Source organism: Phocoena phocoena, chromosome 15, assembly GCF_963924675.1.
Source record: "Phocoena phocoena chromosome 15, mPhoPho1.1, whole genome shotgun sequence".
NCBI lineage: Eukaryota > Metazoa > Chordata > Mammalia > Artiodactyla > Phocoenidae > Phocoena > Phocoena phocoena.
In genome coordinates, this window is record NC_089233.1 from 87,565,750 (window position 1) to 87,586,773 (window position 21,024).

The following is a 21,024-nucleotide window of genomic DNA, read 5'->3' on the forward strand; positions in this document are numbered from 1 at the left end:
CCCATGGGCTCCCCAGTGAGGGGGCGCTAGTGGAAGCAAGGAAGCCGAGTGAAAACAGGGTGTCCGGTCCTGCTGGGAGAGGGCCCAAGGCTAGTGTGATGGGTTCCAGAGGTGGAGGCTCGAGATGTGAGGCCTGAGCTCCCCTGCTCTGGTCACTGACCGCGTGTCACTGGTAGAGCCCGCACACATCACCCTGGCAAGCAGTGTGGATTTGTCACGGTGCTGCCCTCTCTGGGGACACTGTGTTGACAGAGAATGACGGATGGGAGTCCCAGGATGTCACGTCTGCAGACAGGCGTCAACCCCACCAGCCTCCTTCAGAGAGAGGCGGTTCTGGGCACTCACTGGGCTTGGAAGTTGTTTTCAGCATGAGATGAGGATGGTGAAACCCGGGTGAGGGTGTGGAAGGAATTTCTGGGTGTAGTCTGACCGCTACGAGGCTTGAGTTAAAATGGGGGTTGGGGGTGGAGAGCTGGCAGGGTGGGGAGTGCCCACACCCCCTGCCTCCCATCGGCTGTCTGGGGTGGTGTCCTGGAAGAGTGGAGAAGTGCATGCTGTGGGGCCCAGCTGCGAGTCAGGCTCCCTGGACTTTGGAGGGAAGGGCAAGCCCAGGGCCCTGGGGGGACTGCTCCCCACCCCCAGCGACCACAGACGCGGGAGTTCCGAGGAAAGGAGAGGCGCCTCACGCTTTATTGTGGCCTCGCCTGGGGCACCCAGCTCCCGGCTCCTCCTTTACAGCAAAGGAACGTTATTTAAAGAGCCCTTGCTACATCGGTGCTTTGCATCACTGAAACCCCTTGCAAGAAAAAGTTTAAAAGTTTAATTAAAAATTAAATATATTGTTTCATGTATATAAAAAAGGCAAAATAAAAAATACAGCCTAGTTCTAGAAAATACACGGCAAGAAAAGGATTAGGCGCTTCAAAAACTTAGCCCTGGCAGGGCCAGCCCACACGTCCTAGGCCTGGGCTTCCCGGCCAAGCCCCGGGACGTGTGGGGGCCGCCCCGTAGGGGCGCCCTCCGCCCGGCCAAGCCCCGGCGTTGCCGGTTCCTGCGGGGCTATGACGAGCAGCGGCAACTCCGCCTGCGAGAGAGACAGAGCGGTGACACGGTGACACGCGGCGCCCCGGGCGGCCTAGCCTGAGATGCAGGCGCTGTAGTAGACAGCGGAGCTGGCGTCGGACAGCGCGGCGATCAGGCTGCTCTCCTCCGGGCAGGACATGGCGCGCGGGCCCAGCTTGGCCAGTGCCACGTGGTACGGGAGCCCGGCGGCGTCGGGGCGAGTCCGGCCGCAGTTGAGGTACTGGTCGAACTCGGTCAGGTCCACGTCGGCCCACAGGTCGGCGGCGGGCCCCAACGGCTCGGCGCCCTCCAGCGGCGGGGCCTCGGGCGGCGGCGACAGCGGGCCGGGGTAGGGGCCTGGGCCGGGCACACCCGGGGCGCCATAATAGAGGCCGCAGAGCGGCGCGGCGGGGGCGGGCGCGGTCCTGAGCGCCTCGGCCGAGGGCGCCCCGAAGCAGCCGCCCGGGTCCCGGGGCAGCTCGGCGGGGCCGTAGGGCGCACGGAAGGCCCGCAGCGCACAGTCCTCGGGCGCCGCGGGCGGAGGGAAGAAGGCGGCCTCGCCTGCCTCCAGGCCGTCCAGCGGCGAGCGCTCGGGCGTGGGCAGCCCCAGGCCGTCGAAATCGGCGCCCAGCGGCGGCAGCTCGCGGAAGGCCCGGGCCGGGCCGGTGGCCGCGGGAAAGGGCTCGGGCGGCGGCGGCGGCGGCGGCGGCGCCAAGCCTGGGAGCAGGAGGCCGGGCTCCAGACGCCGGGCCTTGCGCGCCTGCTTCTTGCGGCGCGGCCGGTACTTGTAGTTGGGGTGGTCGCGCAGGTGCTGCACGCGTAGGCGCTCCGCCTCCTCCACAAAGGGCCGCTTCTCCGCCGGGCTCAGCTCCTTCCACGCCTTGCCTGCGGGCCGCGGGCGCGGGTCAGCCGGGTGCCGTCGGGCGGGCAGGCGGACCGCCGAGCTCCGCGAGCGCCCTGGAGTGAGGTGCCCCCGCGCCCCGCCCGCCCCAACCCCCCACGTCCCCGCCCCCGCCCAGCAGCCACTCACCCAGCATCTTGCTGAGCACCGCGTTGTGCAGGTCTGGGTTCTGCTGCGCCAGCCGCTTGCGCTCGTCCTTCGCCCACACCATGAAGGCATTCATGGGCCGCCGGATGCGCGACTCGTCGGCCGCCTGGCGCTCCCCGCGGCCGGCCGGGCTGAGGCCATAGCGCCCCGGCTCGGGGCTGCGCGGCGGGCTGCGTGGCGGGCTGGGCGGCGAGGCAGGCGCGGCGGGCGCGGCGGGCGCGGCGGGGGCGGTGGGGAGGCCGCGCGGCTCAGCGGCGGCCCCGGGGCCCGGGGCCCATGCACAGTCGCGGCGGGCGGGCGGGTCGTCCTGTGCGCCGTAGCCGGGCGGCGATCTCTGCATTCCAGCTGGGCGCGGCTTGGGCGGAACGGAGCGCGGGAGCGCGGAGGGTGGGCAGCTGGCACGTCGGGGTCGGACGCGTGGGGCGGGTGGGCGGCGGTAGGGACGGCGGTGGCCTCGCGCCGGGTGGGCGCCCAGATATAGCGGCGCGGGGCCAATGGGCGGCGTGGCGGCCGGGGCGGGGCGTGGCGGGGCGTGGCGGGGCGGGCCCGGGCCGCCCCCTCCTCCCGGGGGCTCCCTTTCTTCTCGGCCCGGCCGGATTCTGCCTCCTCTGCGCGGCGCCCCCCGCACCCTCTGAAGGAGAGACCCCCTGAGTGGGAGAGGGTGGCTGATGTGACCCGAAGCTTGGCAGGGGGCGTCCTCTTGGGGGCTGTCAGGCTTTCAGAGACGAACCCACACACGCAACGAGTCAGAGCCCCCGGGGAGGAAGTGGGGAAGGCTGCCTCCCCAACCAGAGGCTGGCTCCAAGGGAAGGGCGCCTTGGGAAAAGCAACTTGTGTCTTGGGGGAGCTGCTCTGGATAACCCCGGGGCATCATGCTCGCCCACCCTCCACCCACACGTGGGACTTTCAGCGCTGGGGGCTCGGAGACCCTCCGCCACCCCGGGCCTGTTCACGGGGTTAAAGGAGAAGACGGTCTCCGTGTCCCCCCCCCCCCCACTCCCAGACCGACTGGGAACCGGGCCAGTCGCAGCTGAGTACGGGGACGGAGAGCTTAGATGCCCCGGACCCATAGCAGAGCCGGAGGGGAGGGGTCCAGAGTGGGCGGAGCCCCGGGCCTCATCTCCCTCCCCCGGGCCTGATGGGACCAGTAGTAGCTGGTTACCCAGCGGGCCAGACCAGCGCTGCAGCAAGAGAATGAGGCTGGACCTCGAGTTGGGGCAGATGGGGGGAAGAGGGGCCTTCCGCTGGGCCGTCCGACCCCAGAGGGTTTCCAGAGGAGCTTCTAGCCTCCTTGCAGTCCCCTCCCACCCCGTCAGCAGGGGATCTGGGCTGCAGACATTGAGGCGTCTCCCCCAGGGCAGGCCCCTTCCCTGCCCCTCCTGCTGAGGGTGGTTCTTTTGGGGCTGGGATGAGTTTTCCCTCCTGCACATCCATTCGTAGCTTGGGAGCTCTGTAGCCCCACTACCACATCAGGAGCCCCACCCCATGTGCTGGGAGCTCCATGGTGCGTGCGTGACCATAGGTGTCGGTGACCCTGGGTCTGTGTGGCCAGAGCTTCTGGGTCCTCTGTCTCTGGTAGTCCCTCTAGGCCACAGTCAGTGCTTATGAGTGGGGTGGGTTCCCTGTGGGTCTGACAGCTCGCCCCAGCGGCTGCTCCTGAGCTGTCCTGGGGAGAGGCCAGCGTGCCTGCAGGGGTCCTCTGGGGGCCGCTGGGCGTGCACCCTGTCCCCAGGGCAGGTCCTGTGGTTGTAGGCCTGGGTGGCTTCCAGATCTCCCAGGCCCTGGCACCTAATTCATGGACACTGACCCCATGCTGGGGCACTGGGGATAGTCAAGGTGGGTCCTCTTGGGTCTCGGGGGAAGACTGGCTTTTCCTGGGAGGCAGGCAAGAACGGGGGGCCTGGGGGTGGGCGGGTGCACAGCCTCTCCCAGTGCTGCCAGCTCCCCTTTGACCAGTGTAGGTGGGTGGACTGGGCAGCCTGCAGGGGTTGGTGGGGAGAGATGTGTGAGGAACCCTCCAGGCTGAAGGATGGGTCCCAGGGGCCAGCACTCGACGGGCCTCTCCCTGCAGCCTTCTGAGTGTGGTCTGGGTCACCAGGGCCTGGCTCAGCCTGGGCAGCAGTGGGTCTGGGATTATCATCACTGGGCTTGGGAAGGAGGCTTCCCGGTTCCTCTGCTCAAGTACCCTACCTTGGGATGGACTTTGGGTTCCCCTAGGGGCCCTGCCTGGCCCCCCGCAGCCCCTGACAGCTGAGTTGCTCAAGCTGCTGGGAGCGCAGTGGCCACAGTGCCCAGAATTACCTCACCACCAGTGCCCACCCCCCAGGATGGCCGCTTCTCCTGGCGCCAGCCAGTGACCCTCCCTCTTGGCTGGGCTGTGGAACTCAGGTGTCCGGCTGTCACGTCCTGTGGGCCAGGGCTGGGCAAGGCAAGGGGAGCGTCTCTCGGGGTAACACCCACCTCCTGGGGGTCAGGCTACCCTTCCCTGTGTGCTGCCCGGCAGGCACAGGGCCGGTGGCTCCGGCCCGTGGTCCAGTTGGGAAGACAGAGGGGTGGGAGCTGCAGGCAGGGTGGCCCTGACCTTGGAGCCTCGGGGCGGGGGGTTCCCCCTGGGGCTGTAGGAGGGCCGGCATGGGTGTGGCCAGTTGTGCATCCAAGGTGCGTGTCTGTGCATTGGTGTGTGGTCTGTGTGTTCGTGTCTGTCTGCCCAGGTGTGGGGGTGAGGCTGGACTCTGCCATGGGGACATGGGGCCCCGCGGGGAGTAGAGTGGAGGTTTGGCCCTGGACACCCACCAAGGGAAGGGTTCCCCAAGACTTCTCTGGCTACCAAGCTGTGGCCCCTGATCCATCCACAGTCTGGGGGCGTTCCTACGTCTCCAGGACCCCCCTCAGGCTGGCCTGGTCCAGGTCTGCTGCCACCCACCCTTGGGGGGGCCCTGTCTGCAGCCTGCATCTCCCCAGACAGAAGGTGGGAGGGCGGGCAAGCTTGCTCTGTGAGCGGGGTCTGGCCTGGGCGTCCAGTGGACACTGCCTTCCTGGCCCTCCGCCCGCTCCCTCCCTCAGCCTGGACTGGACCCCTAGGCTCTGGTCGAAGCCTGCAAGGGATGCTGGGTAATCCCCTCGGTGGCTCTGAGTGGGGGCTTGGCTGGGCCCTGGGGGTGGCGGACCTCCCAGGCGCTGCTGCCCGGGGCATAGACCTCACAGGCTCCCAGCCGCCCAGGCCTGGCTAATGCAGGGGCAGAAGCAGGGGCTGGGACCAATTACTGAGTCGGGTGGGGCAGGATCCTCCTGGTCCCAGAGGGCGGGGCTGGGGTCCCTGTCAGACGCTCATCCAGGTGGAGAGGTCTCTGGTCTCCTGACACCTCGGCTTTGGAGCCAGGCCGCCCAGTTCAGACCCTTCCTTGTGGTCCTGGAGACCAGGGCTCCAGGACTGGCCCGGGGCCTCCGGCTTGTCCTTGCAGCTGCTCCAAAGGCTGGAGGCGGGTGGGGATGGGGGTGGCCTCTGGGGAGAGCACCCGATGGCCTAGAACCCAGTGGGCACACGCCCAGCGGCAGGCCTGGTCCTGGTGGACCCTGGGGCTCAGGCCTGGGGCTCCAGGCTCGCGCCACCCATGCTTTCCTGCTCAGTCCTGGGGTGCCGGGCGCAGTGTGCAGAGGGCCACGGGGCTATGAGGGAGCTGGCACGGTGCTCGCGCTTGCAGGGCAGTGCTCTCAGGAGTGCTGGGGTCAGTGCACGGTTTGCCCCCGTCGTGGGACCTGGGAGTCCCAGAAGAGCTGGGCGCTGCGGGAGCTGGGGTGCCAGCGTGCCCGTCGGGGTGCCCCGTGGGCCTTGGGCGCGTGGAGAGAATGGTACCATTGCAGGTCTCAGGGCTGTTGCGCAGGGACTGGGCGCGCCCCTGAGTACTTTGGGCCAGCAGGAACAAATGGGCGGGGGGCTTCTCTGGGTTGAAGGGGCCTTGTGGGTGGGAGGGCACTGAATGCAGCGTGTGTGAGAAGGACCCCGTGACGGTGGCTTCAGGGGTCAGGCGGGCTGTGGGCAGTTGGCTTAGGTCACTTTTGTGGGCGTCCCACGTGTTGGGGTCGTGAAGAAGCGTTTCCGAATGCCGGGCTGCCGTGCTGGAGGGGAGTTGGGGTGCTGAGCCCGGCGAGCCCTGGGGCACCGGGGCCACGCTCGTCATCCAGCGACCTGCGTCCTGTGTGGGCCCTGCTTGGTGCTCAGCGGGGGCTCCGTGGGAAGCTGGGGCGGGGGCCCAGGCCCCTCTTGGTTTCCACGGCAACAGCAGGGAGGAGCCAGGAAACACCAGCTCAGGAAGGAAGGCCGCAGCTGAGAGGAGGGCCAGCCTGTTTGAGCAGGCGCCAGACACTCTGTCTGTCCAGTTGTCCGGCCCAGCTGGCCAGCCAGGCCCCGTGTTCCTGCCTTTGGGTCCACCCCCCTATGCCTCTCAGTCCGGGCCCCGGGCAGCCTCTGGGAAGGCTGTCTTTGCTCAGACCTCGGTGACCCCGGCCCCGGTTCTCCAGGAGTGGTGCCCTGGTCCCCCTCAGGGGCTCTTGGTGGGGCAGAGATGGGGCTCTCTGCGTGTCCTGCCTGGGGGACTGTGTGTTGGCACACTTGCGTATCCCGGGCTCCCACCCCGACTGCCCTGCCCTGGGCTGGCCTGGCTCGTCTTCTCGCCTACTGGGCTCTGGTGACCGTTCTCATTGGCCCTGGGAAGCATGGGGAGAAGGGGCGGAGCCCCCCAGGTGGTCGGTCACTGGCCCATGGGGCCTGGTGGGCACGGCAGCTGTGAGTTTCTTTTCGGCTGTTGCCCTGGCTTTGGTGACAAATGGCTTTGATGGTCCAACCGGTTGGGGCTGCCAGCTGGCCGGGGGGCAGCCTGCGTTCCTGGGGACCATCTGCCCCTTCCTGCTCAGGGCCAGGAGCCATCCACTCATCCATCCATCGATTGGTTATTGACGCCACCGTGGGTCAGGCCCTGTTCCAGGAGATAGGGATTTAGCAGCGGAACAAAACAGCCCCAAGCCCTGCTTGTGGGGAGTTTCCGCCCTGTTGGAGAGGGAGCCGATCAACAAATCCACAAACAAGTCAGAATCCGGAGCGCCAGGCTGTGGAGGAGAGAGGGGTGCTCACTGCCTGCCCATTCAGGAGGTGACTGTGGAGCCAACCCTGAAGGAAACACGTGAAAGCAATGAGGGGACACGTGGGGAAGAGTCTTCTGTGCAGAGGAAACAGCACATGCAAAGGCCCTGGGGCAGGGGCCTGTGCTGGAGAGGGAACCCGGGGCCGTGTGGGGCCTGGGAGGGTCTCGCTTTCTTATCTGAAGGAGACTTGGTGGCTCGGGAGGGTTTTGAGCAGAGGAGGGGTGTGATCTGGCTTGGGTTCCCACAGCTGCTGTGTGGAGATGGGCCTTGCAGGCAGAAGGATGGACTCACCAACTCACCACTAGGAGAGAAGGGCAGGGGTCTGCTGTGGGAGTGGGGCTGGCCAAGGTCACCTCCCAAGGCCTGGCTCCTCGGCCCCCAGTCTGCCTCTCCCAGGAGTTTCCTTTGTCTCTCTCCACCAGGGCAGGGCTGGTGTGCCTGCACTGCCAGGAGGCACTGCCTTGGGGACCCCTGTGAGTCAGACCCCCTGCTTTCACCGGAGCCCCTGACCCTGCGGCTGCTGGGGCCCCTGTGGAGGGGGAGGGTGGGGTGGCCGCCAGGCTGGCGGGCTGGCAGGGCAGGGAGGGCGTTGTTTCTGGGAATTGTGTGGGGGAAGCGCATTGTTAGAGCAAGCCTGGAGCAGGCCGCCAGGGCCGGCTGCTGCTGGCCTCTGGGGGATGCCTCCTGCCTCCCCCAAAGTTCTGCCTCTGGGGGAGGGGGCTGGGCCTGGGCCAAGGCTGTGGGCTGGGCTGGGGACTTTCCGCGAGAGGTTGCTGGGGGCAGCGGTTCTTCCCATTCCGCAGACTGAGAGACCGAGGCCCAGAGAGGGGGCGGCTGGATGGCAGAGCCGAGATACGTGCTGGCACATGGGACAGGGGACTCGTGCTGGACTTGGTCCCTGGTCACTGCCCTGCCTGACCTCAGAGGCCGGGATCTGAGGGCGGCCTGGATGGGGTTGGCTGGGGTCTGAGCTCCACAGAGCCCCTGTGGTGGGGAACTGCAGCCCCCAGGGTGGGCTGGAGGGTCTGACGAAATAGGGTACGGAAACAGCTGGGTGCCCGTGTCGGGGGAGAGCTGCCGACAGGGTGACAGGGGAGGGGTGGGGGCTTCTGGGGCTGAGAGATCTCCCCGCCCCGCCCCCGTGGCCATGGGGAGACGGGGAGCGGTCTCCGTGTGAGTTTGGCGGCACTGGCCTTCCCACCGAGGCCCCTGTCCCAGCCAGAAGGGAAGCACAGATTCGACCTGCTGGGGTCATGGCCGGCTTTGGGCGGGCAAGTGGTGGGGGACACAAATAGAAAAATTAATGGCCTGAGCTTCCGATGTTTCCGTGCACTGAGGACGGGGGAGGGGCAGGCCTCTGGGCCAAAGGTGCAGCCCGTCTCTTGGGGGATGGACCCTGGACGTGTTGTTGGGATATCCCCAGACCCCTGTCAGGGCTGTGTCTGCCCCCTCAGAGCCCCCAGGGCAGGGCCAGGCTCCCTACGGCGCAGGACTCCTGAGGGCAGACCCATGTATCTCTCGCCATAAAGGGGTCAGGCGTGGAAGACCCCTGCAGGAGGGGACACAGCCCTAAGGGGGAGCTGGGAGGTCAGCCCCAGGGTGGGGGCAGGAACGGGGCTTCTACTAGGCGCTTCCCTGGGGACCATCGCGGGGACGGAGGGAGGCCCCCTGGCGGTGGACTGGTGGGGTGTCCAGGAGGGCATCCTGGAGTAAGGGGGCTGGGTGGGTCTGGGAAGGTGAGCTCGTCTGTCCCCTACCCTTGGGGGCTCTGTCCCTGCTCCTTGCTGATTCCTCTTCACCTCTGACCTCTAATCAGGAGCCCTGCTCATGGCTCACAGTCTCCAGACACGGCCTGGCACCTCCTTGTTGGGTGCCCCTGGCCCTCAACTCTCCATGGCCCAGTGCTGCCCCTCCTGGGCCCATCTCAGGAGGAAGTGGAGGGGCTGGGGGTCGTGGGGACAGGGCCCCACCTGATTCTAGGAAGGTCTGTGTGTCAGGGCTGCAGCCCAGAGTAGCAGGCAAGTTGGTCCCGGGCTGGCCTCTCACGGGGTGCGGGGTGGGTGTTTTGAGGGCTCCCCTGCTTGGGGGTGGCCAGAAGGTGAAGGCGTAAGTTCTTTCCAGCTCCCCCCAGGGTGCCACGTTCCCTCCGTTACCCAGTAGGTGTCTGGGGGCTGGGACGCAGCAGAGGGTGGAACTCAGGCCTGGTTCTTCTGGCCGGCCGAGCAGTCTGGGGAGACAGACGCCTCACAGCCCCTGGGCGTGTGGTTTGTACGATGCCCAGCGTGCACACACGTGGGCAGCTTCATGCATCCCCCCCGCCCCCACGTGACTCGGGCGGTATGCCGACTCCCTGGATGCAGCAGAGAGGACATGGGGTCTGGAGCCCCGGTGAGCACCCTGTTGTGGGTACAGCCAGGTTCGCGGTCCTGATATCACCCTGCAGGCACAGCTTTCTGAGGGCGCGGGAGGGTCTGGGGGCCCAGGCAGCTTGTTGGGGGACGTTCCTTGGAGGAAGAAGTTCCCAAGTTTGGGTAGGGTCCGAGGGGTCTTGGGTGGGCCGTAACTGACCTGAGCAAGGTTCTGGGGGTTGTGAATTCACGAGGGGCCCTGGGACCAGGGACTTCTAAGGTGGGGGAGTCGGCGGTTTTGGGGTTGGTCGGTCAGTGCTACCCTGGCCAGGGTGGGACCCACCGACAAACCCCACACGTGAGGGTCACTCTCCAGGACTAAACACAGCCCCACCCGGGCTGCTTCGAGGCTGTGGCCAGAACCAACTGGACCTCCTGGGGGGTGGGGGAGGGTGGTGGCCACCTGGCCCGCAGGCCGTCTGTGGCTCACTCCTGCCACCTAGCGGCCTCTTCTCATTGTGGGACCTGCAGGACACAAGGCGGGTCACCCGGCCCGGACACTGCGTGGGGGTGGCTTCCACGTTGGAATGCACCGTGTCAGGGCTCAGGGCTCCCGTGACGGCCCGAAGGGCCGTGGTCCGCAGGTCCCCAGCTGCGAAGCACCCCACCTCCCCTGCCACGCACCCGCGCCTGCCTGTCCACTCCCCCTTCCCCATCACCTGCCCTGCCCGGGGCCAGGCTCCCCAGGCTGGGCCCTCCTCCCGCAGGACGCCCCACCTCCTGGCCACTCTTCTCGAGCGCCATGGCGTCTTGGTCTCCCTTTGTCTGCAGCCTCGGTGGCCTTAGTCGAGAGCTTCTGAGACACGTCAGGCTCCTGACGAGCTGTCTCTGTGGCCCTTGCCGGAAGCTCCAGAGGTAGAGACCACCTGGCTTCTCATGAAAGAGGACGAGGGCCTGAGGTGGGCAGTCTGGGTTTTCCACTGGCTGAACCGGGGAAGGGCCTTGGTGCTCAGCTGACAGCCCCTCCTCGCCTCCCTGTCCTTGCTTTGGTGCCACGTTGCAAGGCAGCGCACAAAGTAAGCCCATGGGGTTACCATGGAAACCAACTACACCGAAACACAGTTACCAAATTATTTTCTAAAATGTGTGATATAGAACCTAAGTGCTTCTTTATCGCTGCAGCTCCCGGCAGTGACAGCAGTGAGCGTCGGCAGGACGCTGGGGTATCAGCAGGATGGCTGTGACACAAGGTGCCTCTATTTTGTGCCGTGGTCAGTCCCAGCCCTGCTGCGGGACAATACGTGTCCCCTAGAGAGCAATGCAGAGGCGACCGGGAGTCTTTCCCACTAGTCTTTCTGCCGGGGGGTTGGTTCCTGACCCGCAGGTTGACACCCTGTCCTATTCTCCCTCCCACCCGACCCAGTCCCCCTCCTCAGCTCCCAGACCTGCTCTGTCTCCATCTCTGCCCACCCCCACCTCCCCAGGTTGGTCCCTGTCCTGCGGCCGCCTCTGTCCCTCTCGGCAGCTTGGATACGGTCACAGGGGCTGAGGTACAAACTCTGCAGCCTTGGAATACAGTCCCCAAGCCCCTGCTCTCCTCTGTGTGCCCAGTGTTCAGTGTCTATCCGGCTGGCTCTGCCACTTGAGGAGAAAGGACAAAACCCCAGGGCCCCACCCCTGGGGGACAAGGGGCAGGGCCCTTCCTTCTTAACCAGCTTCTAGGTCATGCTTTAGAGTCTCTGTGGCTTGAAACATCCAATCCAGTCCCACACATAGAAGCCTCCCTCACTCAAAGCCAGGACAGAGGAGGCTGCCCAGCTAGGCCTCCCCAACAGACAAAGTTAAGCTGATTCGAGGACCGATAGGAGGAAATTCCTCCTCCAAGCACCACGACAGGGCATCCTGAGATGCTGAGCTCAGCCATGGCTTCTGACAAAGGCTAGAGCACAGGGGAGAGCGTGTCAACCACACGGTCAGCCTGCAGCAAAGCACTCAGCCTCTCCCCTCTGGAGTGGGCGGGTGTATCTCCGAGAAACCTCAAAGCAGCTTCCGGTCCCTAAGATTACAGTCAGAAAGGTGAGCATCAAGAGAGGCCTCTCAGAAGCATCACCTGGGCTGCCAAGAAGGGTTCGTGCCAGACAGTCCAACCCTGGCGGAGGCACCAGTTGAGGCAGGGTCTGGGCCATCAGCACAGCCCCCAGGAGTAGGTCACTGTTACGGAGCCAGCCTCAAGGCCAGTCCCCATCTGATTTCTCCGCAGGGCAAAGGAGGACAAAGTGCTGGGGGTTGGGGGTGGGCATGCAGAAACCCCGGAAAACCAGCCTGAGGACCGACCCTCCCCCCCTAGACCATGCTCCGAGGGTCCCCGAGGCCACAATCCCGGCCAGAGCGCCCAGAAGGTCGGCCAGCGGAAGGTGGCGGAGGAGGGCTCATGGGGCGGGGAGAGGGGACGGACCCCAGCGTGCCTTTTCGGCCCCGCGCAGTCGGACCCTGGCCGCCCCCGCGAGGTGTTGGGAGGAAAGCGCGGGTTCGGCGCCGCGGCCCCCACGCACGGCCGCGCCCCGCGCTGCCGCAGCGCCCTCCGCCGGCTAACCGGTCCACTGGCGGCTGCCCGCGTAAGGACTACACTTCCTAGGATGCCCTGCGCGCCCCCTGGCTCCTGGGAGTTGTGGTCCGGGGCAGGGCGGGCGCGCGCGGGGCGGGCGGGCGCGAGAACTACGTATCCCAAGATGCAGCGCGGTGCCGCGGGGGCCGGAGGTTTGAACGGAGGGTCTCCCGCCCGTGGCGGGGCTGCGTCTGCTGCGGCGGGTGCGGGAGGCTGCGGCGGCCGGGGCCGGGGTCCGGGCCGGGAGGCCGAGGCTGGCGCGGCGGGCGCTGGGGGCGGTGCCCCCGAGGCGATGATGGGCAAGGAGGAGGAGATTGCGCGGATCGCCCGGAGGCTGGACAAGATGGTGACCAAGAAGAGCGCGGTGAGGGGCGCGGGCCGCCAGGACCCCGGGACCCCCGTCCCGCCGAGCCCCCGCCGAGCCTGCCGAGCCCCCGTCAGGGCCGCGGCGACCACCCGAGGGGCAGGACGAGACTCCGCCCCGGGAGAGACTCCCGGGACACGGGGAGACCCCCGCCGGAGGCCGAGACCCCCGCCCTGGGCCAGCCCTGCCCTTCACCTCGCACCCACGGCAGAGGCCGCGATTCGGTCTGAACCTTGTCCCGGGAGCCAACCGCTCTGGACTCAAACCCAAACTGCCAGACTGAGACCCCGCAGGCCTGGGATCCGCCCGCTTCCTCCCCTCACTCCGGAGCCCCTCGGGAGGCCGGGCTGGCGGAGACCCTCCTCGACCCAGTCCCTCCAGGCCCTGCGGAAGGAAGCCCCGGCCCGTGCAGCCCTGACTGGCCGCCCCCCAACCCCCGTCTTCCTCCTCCCCAGCCTGGGCATCCTCGAAGTCCTCCAGAACTCCCCGCCGAGCCCCATCCCCGACTCAGAGCCCTCTGTCCCACCCTAGGTCTCCCACACCTATTCTCCTCCTTCAAGAGTTTGGAGTGTGAGATTGGACCCCCTTCTCCCCTGGAGCTACAGCGCCTCCCCTACCTCTGCCGGGCCTGGGGCTGCGGCCCCCATCATCTCATTTTCACCGGCCAGCCGGCCAGAGGCCTTTCTTGTCTGGGAGGCCCTTTTTTTTCCTTGTCTGTTCAGTCCCCCAAGAACCAGGTTGCCCTAATAAATCCTTTCCTTTCCTTAGCCAGGGCTCAGCCAGTAGCTACTGGGGAGTTGGGTAGATGCGTAGGCACCCTTGGGAAAGAGCCCTAGGAAGCCCTCAGCCTGGCCTGGGAATACCCAGGCGCAGGACTCCCCCCCGACCCCCGCGACCAGCTGTGCTCACTCTGCGGCCGGCTTCTGTCGTCCCTCGGCCAGTGAGCCTTTGGGGAAGGCTGTGCCCGGTCTCGGGCTGGTGGTGGTAGGGGGCGGACAGCACATGGGGCTTCAGTTTCAGGCCCCTCTCAACTTTGGACCTTGGTGGTCTGGGTATCCTTGCAGGAAGCATCTTTGGTGGGTGGTACCTGTCTCTAGGGAGTGGAGAGGAGTCCTGCTGGCTCCCTGAGAGGCTCAATAAACGCGACCAGCTCTCTCCCCAGACTGAGCTCCTGGGGCGGGGCCGAGTGGTGGTGGGGGCCGTGAGGGAGGGTCAGCTGGGGTCTTGAGATGCCTGCCCCACCACCCCAGGGCTGTGTGCCCGCACTGGTGGTTTGGGGGTGACTTTCGGGCTGAGCGTGGTTGAGTCTGGGTCTTTGGACAGGGTTCTCCCCCCGGGGCCGGGAAGGGGCTGGCTCCCACGCTTTCATTCATCCATCAAGCAGCAGCGCCTGCCCCAAAGCCCGCAGGATGCTCGCACCCCTGGGGCTGTGGGCAGCACAGAGCAGGGTTGTGGGAACATCTATGGCTGTTTCCAGAGATGACCAGAGAAAGAAGCTGCTTCCCCTCTGAAGGAGACAAAATCAATGCGCCCCAGCTGGGGGCAGAGATGGGCCACGGAACCCACGGAGCGCTGGGTCGGGCCAGGCAGGACTGGGGGAGGGGGCATCAAGGTGGAGCACCGCATGGATGGAAGCCCAGGGGAGAATGAGGAGGGGGGACAGGTGTGGACTGGGAAGGGGGCTGGGGGGCTTGGGGCGCCATGGAGTGGGGGGTGAGAGCTAGCAGAGGCTCCTGGTGGGTCCCAGTGCCTTTGAGGCCCCTTGGGGGAGTTGGGGGCCGTGACTGGGAATCACGTTTATGCCCCTCTGGTCCGGAGGCCACAGAAGGCTGGCGTTCTGCAGCCCGGGGCTCCGTTTGGGGGAAAATGATCGATCGCAGAGTGGCGCTGTGCCCTCGGTTCTGGTGACCGTTTGTCCCCTCTGAGGAGCTGACTACAGGGCTCGACTCTGTAGCCCAAGGGGCAGGGCCCGCGGGGGTGACGAGGGGGAAGCTGCGGCCTGAGCAGAAATGCCGTCCAGATCAGGGATGGGGCAGGCTCTGCCCCTCCCACGGCCAGGCTGCGGGACATCTGAGGCTGTCACCCCTTGGATGGCTGCCTCCTTCATGTCGTGAGGGAGACATGCACACTCGAAACCACGCCGGTGGGTTCCGTGAGCCTTCTGTGGAGGAAGGCGAGGCAGGGAGCGAATGGGGGGTGCCGGGCTGCTTGCCGTCGTCAGCGGGAGAGGCCTCACGGAGAATGTCATTTGCACAGAGCTTTGGAGGGAGAGTGGGGCAGGCGTGTCGCTGGCGGTGGGAGCAGCGGGTCCCGGGGCGGGCAGCTCGGCCCCCTGAGGGGCCCTGGGGAGCTTTGTCTGCTGTGGAGCCATGTGGCCCCTGTGTGTGCGGCTACGAGAAAGCAGATGTGGGCAGGGCTGCCGGACAGAGAAGGGAGACGGGGTTCTGGCACAGCCGTCCAGGCGAGGTGACGCGGCTGGAGGGAGTGAGCAGGGGGCGTGGGGTGCACATGAGGGGAGCAGAGGTCCCTGAGGGCTTGGCCCCAGCAGGCGGCACTGAGGAGAGGCTGCCTGAGCCACGTGGGTGGGGGATGTGGGACCCGGCAGGTGCGGGCACCGCTGGGGCGGCACCTCCACCTGGTGCGCCGCCCCTGCTGGGGATGGGCTTCGGCCCTTTCCCCTGACGGCCCTCGGGGGCCCTGGGCTGGGGTTAAGTGCACAGCTGCTTCCCTTCTCGTGCCTGCCTTCCCTGGGCATCTCACCCCAGGTGGATCTCCAGACTGTCACTGCCTTGTGTTCCCCTAACCCTCGTGTGTAGGAGGAGCTGAGCTTGCCCACTGAGACCTCAAAGTCATTTACGCGGGTCCTCCCTTCTCCTTCCAGGAGGGAGCCATGGACCTGCTGCGGGAACTGAAGGCCATGCCCGTCACGCTGCACCTGCTGCAGGTAGGGCCCCGTGTGCCCCGTCCCCCAGCTCCCAGGCACCTGGCAGAGCTTCCTGCTCCCCACCCCGGCCCTTGGCTGGCACGAATCCTTGCCTCTGAGGAGACTGTCCCTTGCCTTTCTCTGTTGCTCCACGAGACAGGGAGGGGCATTCAAGGACAATCCACTGTGTTCCTCGCTGAGGTTCCTGCACATGGGGCAGTAACCGTCGGGGGAGGGGGCATCCACCTCCCCTCGCTGGTGCCCAGCTTGCCCTGTGGGAGTCACCGAGGGTCTGTGGGGAGGGTCTGACCGCTGCCCCCAGCCTGGCCGCTTGCCTTGCAGTCCACCCGCGTCGGCATGTCTGTCAACGCCCTGCGGAAGCAGAGCTCGGACGAGGAGGTCGTCACGCTGGCCAAGTCTCTCATCAAGTCCTGGAAAAAGCTCCTGGGTGCGGGTCAGGCAGCCTAGGCTGAGCGTGGGGGCAAGGGGCACCCAAGACGCGATGGCCCTTGGCAGACTGTGCTGTTCCCGAGCCAGGGCCACCTGGGATCCAGTCCAGGAAGCACTGGCTCGGGCTGGGAGGAGGGGGCTCCATGAGGAGCAAGGGGAGTTAAGGCTGCGCTGAGCCCTGGAGGGGGGCCTGGCAGAGCTGGGGGAGGTCGCCCAGGGGAGGAGTGTGGGGCAGTCAGAGGGCAGGGGGCAGCTCTGGACGTCGGGGGGAGGGGGGGCGAGGAGGGGGAGGAGGAGGAAGGGGCGTCTGGAGCCCCTCAGGGAACAGGGGCAGCCTCTTTCTAGGGACAGTGGGGCGACTGGGATGCCCCCACTGGACCCTGAGGTTCCCCTCCCTTCCCAGCCCCTCCTGGGTTCTGTCCAGACCCTTGGGAAACAGAGCTGCATGTCCTGGGCTTCTCTCCAGTCCTGCGTGGCTGTTGGGCTGCGTGTTGGACAAGCGTATTTATTCTGGTGGCATATGGGACGCTTCTCGTCCTGTGGGAAGGTCCCCAGTGCAGGCTGGGACTCACTCGATGGCTCGCTCTGGGGCCGAGGCCCAGCTGGGGAGTGGCCATGCCCGGCCTGCCTGCGGTGACCAGCCTTTGTCCAAGTCCAACCGTGCCGTCCGTGAAGGCCATCACTCTGCGGGGGGGGGGGACTTCTGTACTCAGGGAGAGTTTTCAGGACCTTCCTTGGCTGGGGAGAGAGGACCGCAGTGGTTCGCAGGAAGCTGGGGCTGGAGGCAGGGTCCGATGTGCCTTGGTGGTGGTCTGCCCCCCTCCCTGGCCCCGCCTGCCCTCCGGGCCTGCCTTCTCCCAGCCAGCCCACCCTTCTTTCCCGACACGTGTAGATGCTTCAGACGCCAAAGCCAGGGAGCGGAGGAGGGGCGGGCCTCTGCCCACATCGTCCTCCAAGGAGGCCTCCGAGGCCCAGGACCCCAGGTAGCACGTCTGGAAGGCAGATACACGCCCCGCCCATGGCCCCACTTTCTCGGCAGACCGGGGTGCGGATTTCCAGGGGCGCTGGGTGGGGGTCAGCTCCTCGGAAGGGACTCTCCCCAGGGTCAGTCTCTTGCTGGACACTTTCCCTCCGGAGACTCCTCTGGACCTTTTTAGCCCCAAGCATCTGAGGGGGGCGCTCTGTCTGCCTGGCTACACGGAGCTGACCCACGCCCTGAGCGGGCCTGTGGGAGCCCGTTGCTCACGTCCCCGGATCCAGGCCCCGGGCCAGGGTCCGATTCTCGCTGGCTAACTCTGGCTACCCACGTTGGCCTGGGGTCTCTGGCTGCTGGCCCCTCCCTCACCGGGGACGCCCCAGGCTGTGGCATGGTGCAGGTTTTGGGGCTACTGAGGCCTCCCTGCTCCTGCCGCCCCAGGGATGGGCTGTGGCTGAGAGGCTGCTTTGCCCTGGACCCCACTGGGCAGCAGTGGCCAAGGGAGAGGAAAAGCTGAGCTTTGGATTCACCGCATGGCTGTGCAGAGACGTGGGCCCATCTGCCCACCTGCACGTTTTATTTTTCCTCCAGGAAGCCGCCCGCTTCCACTGGCTTCCTCCACGGTGGAGGTCACAGGGTCACGAGATGCAGGGGTGTGAGAGGAGGGCCGTGGGTGGACAGAGCCTTGTGGACAGGCAACCCATGGAGGGGGGTGCCCAGACCTCCACGGGGTGGGGCTGCCTGCATAGTGGTGCCTGGTCTTGAGTGATCCCTCGTCCCGTCTGCCTCCCCCGACCTGGCAGTTTGCGTTGGGCAGTGTGGCCCCGTGTCCCAGGTCTCCCTGAGGGTGGGGATCCCGTCTGGGGGTGTGTCCCACCCAGTGCTCCTCACTGCCTCTGGCCAGACCGCGTGGACGTGCTGGACCTGACTGTAGATGGGCAGGGTTCTGGGCCGCTGTCAGAGTGGAGCAGACGGGGTCTGGGGGCATCGTGGCTGTGACATTGGCTTTTCTGGGGACCGGCATCTCACGGAGGTCCACGTGGCCCGAGCGGGCCTCTCTCCAGCCGCAAGAGGCCAGAGCTGCCCAGGACGCCGTCGACACCCAGGATCACCACGTTTCCTCCGGTGCCGGTCACCTGTGACGCCGTGCGCAACAAGTGTCGCGAGATGCTGACCGCTGCCCTGCAGACGGACCGTGAGTGCCTGGGCCGGGGCCACCCAGCACACCTCGGGGTCCTGGCTCCTGACGCACGCTTGATTCCCAGGTGGCCTGGGCCCCGCCTGCCTGTGGAGGCCTGAGTCCAACCCCGTGCTGCTGACCTTGGGGGCGGGGAGCCGGGGGTCTCTGGGGAGCAGGACGCCTGGATGCTGCGCAGGCTGAGGTGTGGGGGGGAGCCGGCCGGGCAGCTGGTCAGGGCTCCTTCTTGCAGATGACCACGTGGCTGTCGGTGCAGACTGCGAGCGCTTGTCGGCCCAGATCGAGGAATATATCCTTTGTGCGGCGGCTTGGGGGCTGCAGATCTGGAGGAACGGCGGGGCCAGCCGGGCTCAGCTCCCCTGGTGGCCACTGTCCTGCGCCTTCGCCGGGGGATGGGGCGGTCGGGTGGGCGTGCTCGTCTTGGCCAGGGGGCTCCTCCCAGACCCTCTGGGGTCTGAGCGGGCCTGCGGTGGGCCTGGGTCCCGGGCCTCCAGCCCGCAGTTGGGTCTCAGCCGGGAGAGCGTCAGTTGTTGACGCCCAGGTGTGGCTGGCTCTTCCGACACGGCTTGCCAAAGGCCCTGGCTGACCTGGGGGCAGGGGTGAAGGGCGGGGCATCGGCCTCCCTACGGCTCCTTAAACGTGCGCACGCATCTTCCGGGACGTGGGGAACACGGACATGAAGTACAAGAACCGTGTGCGCAGCCGCCTCTCCAACCTCAAGGACGCCAAGAACCCCAGCCTGCGGCGCAACGTGCTGTGCGGCGCCATCACGCCGCAGCAGATCGCCGTGATGACCTCGGAGGTGAGCCCGTGGGGGCGCTGGGGGCTGCCCCTGGGGGGCCGCGGGCTAAGCACGTGCCGCTCGCCCCAGGAGATGGCCAGCGACGAGCTGAAGGAGATCCGCAAGGCCATGACCAAGGAGGCCATCCGCGAGCACCAGATGGCGCGCACGGGCGGCACGCAGACCGACCTGTTCACCTGCGGCAAGTGCAGGAAGAAGAACTGCACCTACACGCAGGTGAGCGTCGGCAGCCCTCCCGGAGCCCCGCCCCTCCTCGGAGCCGTCCGTGCCCCTGCTGTGCAGGCCGGATCCCCCTTGCGCCTGGACACGTGCGGTGTGAGCGGTGCTGGGACGGGGGTCCGACAACCTAGTCTCCGATGGGGCCGGGAGCTGCGGTCACCCCTGGGCCCTCCCCCTTGCCGAGGACCCCTGCTCCCCAGTAGGCAGTCTCGGGCGGTGGGTCCAGCCCGTTCGTTCTGGGGCACTGAAGTTTGGGAGCCCAGCCCCCCTGTGTTGCTGCTGGTGGGAGGATGGGTGCCCGGTGGTGGTAGCAGGACTCCACTCAGAGTTGTGGAGGTGGGCCCCAAGAGGTGTTGGGCGGCCCTGTAAGAGGAAAGCGGTTGGGGCGACTGCAAGGTGGGGGTTGCAGGGCAGCCTCAGCCCAGGTGACGTGAGGCCAGCACGGCCTGAGGCCGTGGGTGGCGGGCTCCCCAGGTTGTGACTCCTGGGAAGTCCTGCTCCCTGGGGCCTCCAGCTGCAAGGGACTGAGGCCCTGGGGCTGGGCCCCTCCCATCGTGGCCCTCCCCACAGGTGCAGACCCGCAGCTCCGATGAGCCTATGACCACGTTCGTTGTCTGCAACGAGTGTGGAAACCGCTGGAAGGTAGGTGGGTGAGCCCAGGCCATCCATCCCCAGCCCTGTTCTCTGGAGGTGGGTGTCTCCAGCCTTTGTGGGGTCTGTGGTGTGAACTGGGGGATGGCCATGCCAGCCAGCCTCCTGGGAGCCTTGGAGATGGTGGATGGAGACCCCAGCCCTGCCTCCTGCCCTGTGGGGTCCTGCAGGCCACGTGGCTGGATGGGCGCCTCTCACCTGTTTCTTGCAGTTCTGCTGAGCCCTGTGCATGTGTGCCTGCAGCCTTGGGCCACGGCCAGTGCTGGCCGTCGCCCTTTCCCCATCCTCTGCCAACAGATACAGCTTCTCTGGAGACCTGCCCTTTGCCCACCTGGCCTTCCTCAGAAGGCAGCACACCCTGCCCCCCACCCTGCCTGCAGTGCACCTTTCCCCCTCTTACCCCCCAGTTATTAAATGTTTCTTTTTGCCACTGTTTTTTCCCTAGCCCTTGGTCCTGGTGGGCCATGTACAGGCCTGGGCTTCAAGCTGGGTCCCCCATCCCCTCATCTCTGGTTTGATCCCCCCGACCCCCGCCGCTGCGGAGACAGCCCACCTCCCTGGGGTCAGGTGACGCTGAGGCTTGGCCTGTTGGGACAGCACTGGAGGGAAGAGCCCGCTGGCTCTCAGAGGGGCCTGAGTGTGCCCGTGGGAGGGGCAGGGCTGGGCCTGCATAGCACGAGGATCAGGTGGGGGGGGGGTGGCTGTGGGCGCACAGAGGAGCCGGGGTCTCACGACCTCTCCGGGCACCGCAGCTCAGGGTCCAGGGATTATGGGCGGGAGGCTAAGTCTGGGCCCCACAGCCGTGCCTGCCTGCAACCCTTCAGGATGCCCCACTGCTCGTGGAAGCAGTGTGGATGGGGGTGGACCCCTGACCAGACCCTCTGCGCCCCGGTTGCAGCGTTGAATCGCTTTACCAAGCAGAAACTCAGGGAACAGGGTGGCAAGCGTGTGCCTTGTGGGGCCTGTGAGACAGTACAGGTGACTGCCCGGCACCCGCGGTCTCGGGGAGGTCTCCCCCGTAAGTGTCCTGCCCTAGCCGGCCAGCCCCTGCCAGGGACCCTGCCTGCCCAGTGTCTCGTTGCGTTGTCACCCTTGGTGGCCAGGTGCCTTGGGGGCGCCCTCGCATGCGGAGGGCTGAGCACAGCTGCCCGCTGAGGCTGTTGCTCTGAGGGGTGGGGTTGGAGCAGAGCACAGGGTCCCTTCACTGAGCGTGGCTGCTCCCCTGCTGGGGGTCGTGGA

At 66.7% G+C, this 21,024-nt stretch overlaps 2 protein-coding genes across 2 annotated transcripts; one reads left to right on the plus strand and one right to left on the minus strand.

Moving 5' to 3' along the window:
- Positions 1-664: 664 nt before the first annotated feature.
- Positions 665-2,554, minus strand: SOX18 (SRY-box transcription factor 18). Its single transcript, XM_065893071.1, has 2 exons — positions 2,093-2,554; positions 665-1,947 (listed from the first exon to the last, which is right to left on the minus strand). Exons 1-2 carry the CDS (start codon positions 2,448-2,450, stop codon positions 1,136-1,138), a joined length of 1,170 nt encoding a protein of 389 aa, XP_065749143.1. The 5' UTR covers positions 2,451-2,554; the 3' UTR covers positions 665-1,135.
- Positions 2,555-12,364: 9,810 nt separating this feature from the next.
- Positions 12,365-20,216, plus strand: TCEA2 (transcription elongation factor A2). Its single transcript, XM_065892254.1, has 10 exons — positions 12,365-12,566; positions 15,448-15,510; positions 15,832-15,937; positions 16,832-16,922; positions 17,980-18,110; positions 18,346-18,402; positions 18,761-18,915; positions 18,985-19,131; positions 19,705-19,776; positions 19,997-20,216. The coding sequence occupies exons 1-10, from the start codon at positions 12,495-12,497 to the stop codon at positions 20,003-20,005; spliced, it is 903 nt and encodes a 300-aa protein (XP_065748326.1). The 5' UTR covers positions 12,365-12,494; the 3' UTR covers positions 20,006-20,216.
- Positions 20,217-21,024: the final 808 nt, after the last annotated feature.

Bases quoted from the DNA above. Each gene is read 5' to 3' on its own strand.
- TCEA2 (XM_065892254.1), top strand. From the start codon at position 12,495: ATGATGGGCAAGGAGGAGGAGATTGCGCGGATCGCCCGGAGGCTGGAC. The intron at 15,938-16,831 runs GTGCGGGTCAGG...CGACACGTGTAG, and splicing joins GTCCTGGAAAAAGCTCCTGG to ATGCTTCAGACGCCAAAGCC. The intron at 18,111-18,345 runs GTGAGTGCCTGG...TCCTTCTTGCAG, and splicing joins CGCTGCCCTGCAGACGGACC to ATGACCACGTGGCTGTCGGT.
- SOX18 (XM_065893071.1), bottom strand. From the start codon at position 2,450: ATGCAGAGATCGCCGCCCGGCTACGGCGCACAGGACGACCCGCCCGCC. The intron at 1,948-2,092 runs GTGAGTGGCTGC...CGCGGCCCGCAG, and splicing joins GGTGCTCAGCAAGATGCTGG to GCAAGGCGTGGAAGGAGCTG.